Source organism: Armigeres subalbatus, chromosome 2, assembly GCF_024139115.2.
Source record: "Armigeres subalbatus isolate Guangzhou_Male chromosome 2, GZ_Asu_2, whole genome shotgun sequence".
Taxonomy (NCBI): Eukaryota; Metazoa; Arthropoda; class Insecta; order Diptera; family Culicidae; genus Armigeres; species Armigeres subalbatus.
In genome coordinates this window covers 269107527-269117585 of record NC_085140.1, presented here as the reverse complement: position 1 = coordinate 269117585, position 10059 = coordinate 269107527, and the positions used below count along the sequence as shown (strand labels likewise).

Genomic DNA, 10059 nt, shown 5'->3' with positions numbered 1-10059 from the left:
TGAATTCGGGTATGCTACCCAGAAACTGGGTACCAAAAACAATGTTGGGTAGAGTGCCATTGTACTGCGGATGACAGGCGTTTCACCCTCCTGAACAGACCCAACAGATCATTATCAAAATCGTATGTTTTCTTTTCTTAGGCATTTTTTGAATGTCGAGCGAGTTTTTCTGTGTAGTTTCAGTTTCATGCAGTTCCTTTCCCAAACTGTCAAACAGGGATCTGATAACCCTATCCATTTTGAAAAGTAAATAAACGACATAAACAAACTGAATGCTCATTCTCTTTTTCTGGTTGTTCTAATACGGAATTCATTTTTAATAGCAATTAGTTTTAAGTAATTTAGTCATGTTTTTCGAAAAGATTCGTCAACTTACACTTTTGCTGGAAAAGCAGGAACTTGAGGTTTGTATAGATTTAGTTAAAATACTTGTAACTATTGAATAAAGATTACATCATTTTCCTTTCCTTTGTTTGCCAACAGGCACCAAACGGTATTGTTTCTGTTCAACTGTACTCTGAATTATTTGCGGCATATCTTTATCAGAACGATCTGTGAGTATTTTATATACCCTAAAGTCTCGGAACAGACAGTAATAATTTCCATCCCTGCACGCAGCTCTAATGCCCGGTACCTTTGGAAACGAATTCCGCCAAATGTGAAAGCCGGTCACTCCGAGCTGGATCAGATGTACAAAGTATTCCAGTGCCAGTGGAACAACGACACCGCTGGGTTCTACAAAGCCATCAACTATGATTGGTCCAAGCATGTGTCCGAGCTCATGTTTGAGCTAAAAGAAAAAATGCAGCAAGAAACAGTGAACCTAATCGGACGGGCCTACAGTTCGATTTTTGAGAATGTCCTTGCTGAAATGACCAACCAAACACCGGATATGATAGACGAGATGTGCAAAAACTTGAACTGGGAAATTATTGATGGGCCGCGTCCCAGGTTGATTTTGCCAAAACATCCACCAGTAGACAAGCCTCTGGTGGTTACAGCAGAGGATCAGCTACAGAAGTTAACCGACTTTGTGTCGTTTTTGGAAAATTAATCGTTTGCTAGCACACAATGTTTTAAAAGCACATGAACATGTTTACTTGGTTTGAAATAAACGATTGATCGTGAATAAGCTGCTGTTTTGTAGTATTGATAAAACAATTTTGTTCACATAGACCAAAACAGCATTCGGCGAGATGGACCTATACGTTTGGTCTTAGCCAGTCGACAGACAAATTCAAAGAAAAAAAAAAAACAGCATTCTTATACAGTCAAACCTCCATGAGTCGATATTGAAGGAACCATCGATTCATGGAAATATCAAGGAGTGGAATAGAAAATCCTTGGAAAGCTGTTTGAAGGGACCACCACAGTAATCCAGAAATATTTTTTTTACTTTTGCATAATTTGCCTCCATGAGTCGATATCGAGTCATAGAACATCGACTCATGGAGGTATGACTGTATGTTCTCTGTGATTATTGTTTGGGCTTTTCGGGTGTATTGGTTTATGTGAGCCAGTATGCTAATTTTAGAAAAGAATCGCAATACCTGGTGAATTTTAAACGGAAAACCCTTCCCTCAAACCTGAATGGTCTTGTTTAGTGCCGGATTCGCAGCTCGAAACACGGCGGTCCGCTCTTTCCTCCTCAGTGCGGGCACATCATTGGCACTTCACCAATATACCGGGCGTCTACCATTACTCGGCAAGGCTTTCCTCGGCATGATGGCGTCGCACGCGCGTCATAGGGTTGCGCATCCCCGCTTAGACTGTCAGTGTTGGCTTACAGTCCCTGGGCCAATGTGAAAACTGTGATTAGTGATTAGCCTTGCGCCCACGAGCCTGACAGGGTTCTCGGATGCTGCACACCATAGTTAATCTTAAAGCGAATTGCTAAATGATCACTATGTGTGTAGCCTTCATCCACCCTCCAGTCCATGTCTAGTGTTAGACAAGGATTGACAAGCGTAACGTCAAAACACGGCTTGACACCATTCCTACGGAAAGTGCTTTTTTTATATGAGGATGAAGGCAAATCTGCAAACAGGCAACTGAAGTTATCACTCAGGCAGTGGGGTAGGCAGAAGGCCGACCCACTAAACCCACCCAAGTAGCGGAAGGTTACTTGAGTTACCCTCTCTTCTAATACCCTGGTTCCCCCAGGAACTGCCTCCCAGCCTTACTTCTGGGGGATAGCCAGTACTTGATATACTCTCACATTCACGCTCACTCAGGCACTCACTGTTAGATGACTTTACCCATTAATGGGTACTGTGTTATTGTTGATATTATTCCCACCGTGAAAAATTCACCCATTTTCTTGAAAAAGTGCCACTACCCATTTTAATGAGTAGTGGCGCTTTTTGAAGAAAATGGGGGAATTTTTCACGGTGGGAATAATATCAACAATAACACAGTACCCATTAATGGGTAAAGTCATCTAACCGTGCTCATCCCGTATGAGGCGTACACGCTTAAAATCAATAACACAGAGGTATGTTTGCTTCACAAAAAAACGGACCTAATGCAGAACAACACCTAGATTATAGATGGTGGAATATATAGATGAGCGAAGATAAATCCTCTGTCTCCAAACGAACTGTCAAACGTGTCTCCAAACGAGCATGACGTCACTATTTCAATGGAAACGTTAAGGGCTGTGACGTCATATGCGCGTGTGCACGGGCAAAAAAATCGACTCAGCCATGCTTTCGCTCATCTATAGATTCTACTATCTATAACCTAGATGAGCGATAGTTACACAGCCACAAAAATAGCTCGTGTGGTTTTATTGCAGCTTGGATTTCAATATTTTCAACAGTGTTTGGTTCCCCATGAAACAAGGAATCTGTACAAACGTTTACATGTTAAAAAGGACCGTTATCACGACCGTACGAGGCATTTCCGGCAAGGCAAGTCCGTTTTGTGTGAAGCAAACACATCTATGTGTTATTGATTTTAAGCGTGTGCATAGGCTCTCTCTCTCTCTCTCTCTCTCTCTCTCTCTCTCTCTCTCTGACACACCCTGATACGCTGACACTCTCTCTGACGCACCATGTAGGACTTACTTAGGTTCTCATTTGCCATGTGAGGCTGACTTGGGTGCTCGCCCTTAACATACCACGTGAGGCTGATTTGGATGCCACTCTACTCTCCTCTGCCATGCCTTGAGGTGTCGATAGCGATAGGTACCAACAATTCTACGCTACGACACCCCTTCCTCGACATGCGCAGTCCATACTCACACCTATGCGCTCACTCTTCTGCCATGCCTCTCTACAAGCTGCAGCCAATCTGAGTGGCTGCAGTTGAAACTGCGTTCCATTTCTCCACCGCTTGGCACATCGTCAGGAAAAAGGGTATCCGGGGTTGTGTCCCGACCGCAAACGTCTAGCATAGCTTTTCTTTCGACGTCGAAACGAAGACATACGAACAGTATGTGCTCTGCAGTTTCATCAACACCTGGGCAGTCAGGGCAGACGGGGCTCTCCGCGTGCCCAAACCTGTGGAGGTACTGCCGGGAGCAGCCATGGCCTGACAGGAATTGTATCAGATGGAAGTAATCTTCCCCATAGGGTCTCCCCACCCAGCGCGATATGTTAGGTATCAGCCGGTGGGTCCATCTACCTTTAGAAGAGTTATCCCAATCGCGCTGCCATCTGGCAACCGAAGTCATCCTAATGCGTTCGCGGGCTCCTCTGGTGCCACATAGCTCGAAACACTCCTCGTCTTCCCTGATGACCAGCCCGACTGGCATCATGGTCGCAAAGCATTGAAAGCATGCCCAATTATGTTGAGCGAGCTCCAGGCCTCTAGCACTTAACCAAATCCGCCACCGTGCTGACCGCGTGTGCTGCGGTCAGTTCTACCTGGGGCAGGGAATAAATATTCGAGCAACGCCTAACAATATACTCTTTGTCATCAACAGAGCTTGTTACTGACAAACGCACCTAGCGACAAACCTTTATCGAAAACAATATGACAAGAATCATTTGCCTTGCATGCTCTGATATTTCCGAAAACACGATGCTAATTTTGAAATCATTGTTCGATTCTCGAATATTTCCATAAAACCAGAAACTATGATAGCATAAAACCGAAATTTGCTCTAGAAATAATGCAAAATAACGGGATGAAAAGTTAGCAACAAGATTGTCTACTTTTTTGTTGCTGACAAATATGTTCTGATCTTTGTCATTATTATCTCCGCCAAAAACAAAGCTTTGTCGTTGGTTCTCTTTTGTCGCTTGTTTCACATGTGCATTCCAAAAAAATTGATTCCCTGGCCTGGGGAATTGATTTTGTTTTTAATTCTTTATTAAAGTGTTTTTCTTGGGGAATTGACTACCCGTAGACCTCCAAGGTTACGTCATCGGCGAAGCCGACGATCTTAACACCAGGAGGGAACTTTTGCTTCAGAACTCCGTCATACATAAGGTTCCATAATATCGGGCCCAGTATGCCAGTATTGAACCATGCGGAACTCCTGCGGTAATATGGACGCTTCTCTGACCGCCATCGGTCTCGTGCAATACTACACGGCTTTGGAAATAGCTTTCCAAAATCCGGTACAGGCTCTTCGGAAGACTAAGCAGGTGTAACGCGAGCGCGATGGCAGCACAACTTGCGCTGTGTCGCACACAGCACAGTGTCGAATAGCTCGCATTTTCTGTTGGATCGCTATCTCGGCGGTCTTTACCACCGAGTTAATAGCGTCCAACATGAACTTACCACTGCGAAAACCAAACTGATTGCTTGACAGGCCGTTCGTACTTTTTGAGTACGGGGTCAGCCTGTTGATGATGATCCTTTCTAGCCTTCGGCAACAACACCACAACCTTCGGCAAGGTGGCGTCGCACGCGCGTGATAGGACAGACCTTCAGTGTTGGCTTCCAGTCCCAGGGCCGCGGTGAAAACTTCACTGTCGAAGTGATTGGTTCTCCACCCACGGACCTGACAGGGATCCCCGGACCGGATGTTGCACGCCATAGTTGATCTTAAAGCGAATTACTAGATGATCTCTATAGGTGTAACCCTCGTCCACCCTCCAGTCCAAGTCTGGTGCTAGACCAGGACTGACAAACATGCTAGACCATGACTCGACCCCGTTCCTTTCACTAGCACTGCGTTGAGCTTTACTAGCGCCTCTAGTAACGCTTGACCCCTTCGATTGGTGCAGCGGCTGCCCAAGCGTTATGTCCTGTTATGATGACCGGCTTACGACCCACTAGGTCGGACGATAGCCTATCGATCACCTGGTTGAACTGTTCTAATGGTCACTTTGGTGGGGCATAGCAGCTACAATAGAACACACCATTGTTCTTGAAAATCGTGGCACACTCAGCAGAGGGTGAACCACATCTTAGATCGGGTACCGTTCTATGGTGCAAATAGCCGCAATCCTAGACCCGTTCGCCACCCAATTATCGACAGGGATGTTGTACGGGTCGGACAGGAGGGCGACATCGCTCCTCGACTCCGAGACCGACTGCCACAGAAGCTGCTGTGCAATTGCACAGTGGTTAAGATTAAGCTATGTTACTTGTGCGGCTTCTTCTTGTTTGTCGCTCCGATGGGACATGAAGATCCACCCTTCCTCACCACAACGACGACACAGGTTGCTACGGTCTGGGCCCATACAGTTGTAGGTCTTGTGCCCCAACTCTAAGCACTGATAGCACCTGTTCACTGAAGGCAGCTGGAGTTTGTTCACTGGGCATAATGACCAGCAGATCTTCAACTCTTCTCGACCTCTGTACCTGTACTGGTCTCTGACGGCAGAGAAGACGTCCTCCGCGTTCGTGACCTCGTCCAGTTGCTTGCACTGGAGGGACACTTCCGCCCACAACGATCTCACCTTGGCGTCGTCACCCAAGACCAGCTTGGGTCAGTGTTGGGGTAGTAATTAGTTCTGTGAAACTGGCAACACTGTTCAAGGTAAAATAAATCAGTATGAATTCAAAGTTGGTGTGAAACGAATCTACCTTTGGCAAATCGCGATTTGTGCACTAAAATGTAAGTAGTTTTAAGTAATATTGTATGAAAATTTGTTGTAATAAATCTATTAATATACAGCATTGAAGCTGCTCACAAGAAGCTGCTTTCAATAGGTGTTTCATTCGCGCCAAAGGTGACATACTCAACAGTAAGTCAGTCCCATTAGCCTGCGCTCCGCGTTTCAGAACCAAGATCATTTCACTGGTCTTGGTGCGTCTGATGCTTCGCACGTTCTCATGCGAAAGCTTTTCGGCCACCTGCATCGATTTACGTGATTTTCCGTATCTGTTTTCACCAACAAGACCTCGCTTCTGTCCTTGGCTTTCTTTGCGGGTCACCTCTTGGGCCATAGTCGCTCCTCCAAGGAAGGAGAAGGCATCGGTTTGGGCACCTTTGCGGCCTTCTCTCTTCCCACCACGCGCATGATAAACATTTGTCTCAGTTCCATACCAATGTTTTGCCTTGCGTTCGCAAACTCGATGATATCATCGAGTTGCTCGGCGACCACCCGCATCCCAGGTAGTGGCCTACCTAGCGTGCTGATAGGGCTATACCCCGTCACTGCTGGGGAGTCTCCAGTGCTGCTAGTTGCAGCCTCCGTCACTCCGCTCTTCGCCTCCCTGGAAGGAGACCTCACCAAACCTCCCTTGACAAAGGAGTTTACCACCTCCATGCCTAACGCATCGTCAAAAGAATTGATTTTTGCTTCACTCATTGTAATTGGGTCCCCCTTGTAGCTGCCGTCGAATCCTACTGGAGTAGTCGCCTTTAATAATCCCATGGTTATCTTTGGGAGCCATACAAGGGTTGACACTAACGATTTTGAAGATAGCCTCAAGTCTTCTAATAAGGGTAATCTCGCGGCATTGAGCAAAGCAGCGATAAAGCCGTTAAAAAACTTAAATAAATCTATGAAGCCTTGAAATTGTTACCTGGGCTGTTTAATTATAAAACAATTTAGAGCTTTTTATTGGAATGTGGAAAGATACCTTAAAACCGATATCAACAGAATTTCTAGAGTAAATGGGGTGAGGCGACCACAAATTTCGAAAAAACGGAGACTAAATCTGAATACATAGGGGAAGTTTTCCATCATACTGAACATATATTCATCTCATCGCGAAACAAAGAAATACAGCACCAATCTCATTGCATCTTTTTTCTAACATACGCACTGCTGAAAAAAATTACAAAAATGAAAAACAAATCAAATTCCTTTTCATTGCTTTGTTTTTTGATGGGATGAGCATGAGAAGTGCCGAATCGTTCCCCTGCTCCATTGTATTGCTGATCAAACCTTTTTTCTATGTCTTGATACTACGGATCTCCGAGTTGTAAAATTTTGAAATCACCAAACAGGTTTTTTAGTTTTCGAGTTCCAAACATACATGATTTTCATCCGAATTGCTTCAGGAAGATGTCTTGCGTCTAACAAGGCATCACAAATGGGTTTCATCCTTGTTCTGTCGCGTCATAACTAAAGACATAGCCAAACTTGACCCGCCCGATGAAACTAATGGCATCATTGTCCTTTGAAGCTCGCGAAACAAAATCACTTGAGCTGCACAGCCGTCTCAGGTGTATAATTTATTAAATTCTTCGCCATCCAAATTATTGCAAATGAGCAAAGTGGTCTGGGCTGGTCGTCCAGGAACGACACACGCTTCTGGCGTAGCGCAGCGAATCAAAACCAATTGAGCGTGCTCGTTGAGGCAACGCAGCAAAACTGATGATATGCAGCCTGAAAAAAATAAATATGTTTGCAGCTTCCAATGGAGCAGCTATCATCTTTTTCCAGAAGGCATCATGCTTCGAACGTAAGAACCAAAATTGCTGCTACTAAAAATGCTGTCGTATTCAGTAAATTACATATTGATTAATTGCTATCGGCATCTCGTTTAGTGGGACTTTCGATAATGAGTTGGTTAGAATACGATTCAATGGGCGCATGCATGTCTACATATGCTGTTTGGTTATGTATTTCAAAAGTAGGAATTTTCAGAAGGCCAGGTTATGGTTACCAGTTTGTAAAAGCATTTTATTTATATTTGAAAGACGAACTCTGTTCAGAATATGTGTTACTGTTAAGAAATTAATTACGTGAAGGCTTAGGAGAGTAGAGCGGTCTCTTATTTTCTAATGCTCCATTAAAAGAAAATAATATGAAAAAAAAATATTTACATATAAAGGAGTGGTTGAAGAACCACAAATATCTAGGTAATTGTATATAAATATGTAGTGGAATGAATAACAATATAATAAAACTAAAAGGTGCAGCCCAATCGGGTTGTACCATCCCCCCTTATATTTTTTTGAATGTAAATTATCATATCATTTTGATCAATGATAACAAGTGTTTTTAATATTGAGCAAAATATTTTTTTTTAACAATTTTACTCGTGAGTCAAGGTTAAATCGTTCAATCAATATTGTTGAAATATGAGAAGTGACAGAAAACAAATACAAATCCAGCTTTCCACAATCACATGTGCAGGGGCAGCAGGGACTTTGTCCAAGGGCTTGACGACCCCTCCCCATGGCCACTGCGAGTTAGACCGGGACCATCGTCCCTAACCCCTAATCCCAAGGCGTCAAGCGACCCGTGCCGAGGGGATGCATGGCCAGGGTGGTGAAATAATAAGCTAGGCCTTTAACGGAGCCTGTGGGGTACCTGGGCACCCTCCACAGTAATTGTCCCTTACCGCGTTATGCTGGGCTCTGGCGTGGTGGACCTCTTTTCCCGAGCAACTCGTGGGACCAAAATGGAAAACCAAGTCAATTCTTCAATTAGTGGTAGTAGTGTAGGCGACAACCCCTTCGCAAGAGGTGGGTTGTTCAGGTCTCCGCCTAGGAGGCCAGAGGCAATAGTCGGCAGCTCAGTGCGCAGCGCCAGCGTGGGTCACTCAACCTTCCTCTCGGCTATAAAAACGCCGGAAGGGGTTATTGACGGCCCATGGCTTGTGAAGGCGATGAACCGCAAACGCGATGGGCTTTCGGCCTTCGAGGTGGCGACGGAACAGCTGGACGCCATCATCGACTTTGCGTCATCGAAGCATAATATCAGCAAGGACCTCAAGAGGAGCTTGCAGAAACTTCGAAAGTCGATGCTGGACGCCAAGCTGGAGAGGGCGGTCCGGACGGTCAAGTGTAAACCCGTGAAATCGGTGGAGTCGAGGTCTACCCAGACTGAGGCCCAAGGATTCGCGGACTCGGGCAAGGTCGAGTCGACCGAAGGCGTGCCAGCTAAGACGGTGGTGCCAAAGTCTACCCAGACTGAGGCTCAAGTATTTGCGGGTACGTCGGGGTGACTACTCCAACGGAGCAGACACAAAAACGGGGGAGACAGTCTCCAGGGGATGAGCTCCCTGGGGGCCGCTCCAAAACGCGGAGGGTTACTACCCCGAACAAGGATAGTGGGGCTGGGAAGCTGAACCCCGGTCAGGTACCTCCAAAACCGGACCTGGAAACGTCCGTCCACTCAGGCAAGACGGTGGTAAGGGGTTACGGCAGGCTGAAAGTTCTCAGCCGCACCAGACCAGGGAAATAGAGGGGAATGACGCCTCCTGGACCCTGGTCAAGAACAAAAGAAAACCGAAGACGTCAAGGGCCGAAAAGAAGGCCCAGGCGAATGAGGGTAGCAAGAAGTCTAGGGTAGGCGCCAATCGCTCCAGGGGCGATGCCCTAGTCATCACGGCGGACGAGGCTAAGTACTCGGATGTTTTGAAGGCGATGAGGAGTGACGTCAAGCTCGGTGAACTCGGCGCCGACGTACGTCGAATAAGACGTACCCGGATGGGCGAGATGATACTCGAGCTGAAGCGGGGCGTCTCGCAAAAGGGCGCCGCCTACAAGAAGTTGGCGGAGGAGGTCCTAGGCGAGACGGTCAAGGTGAGGGCACTCACGACGGAGGTGAATCTAAGGGTTAAAGACCTGGACGAGATCACTGAAGTCGAAGAGCTCGTCACGGCACTGCGGCGACAGTGTGAAGTGGAGACGCCCACCGCAGCCGTTCGGCTACGGAAAGGTCCGGCAGGGACGCAGGTAGCATTGGTTCGGCTATC

At 46.2% G+C, this 10059-nt stretch overlaps 1 protein-coding gene across 1 annotated transcript; it reads left to right on the top strand.

The window, feature by feature from the left end:
- The first annotated feature begins 245 nt into the window (after positions 1-245).
- LOC134216339 (COP9 signalosome complex subunit 8) lies at positions 246-1132 on the top strand. The gene is made up of 3 exons (XM_062695251.1): positions 246-404; positions 484-554; positions 619-1132. Exons 1-3 carry the CDS (start codon positions 348-350, stop codon positions 1052-1054), a joined length of 564 nt encoding a protein of 187 aa, XP_062551235.1. The 5' UTR covers positions 246-347; the 3' UTR covers positions 1055-1132.
- The last annotated feature ends 8927 nt before the right edge of the window (positions 1133-10059 follow it).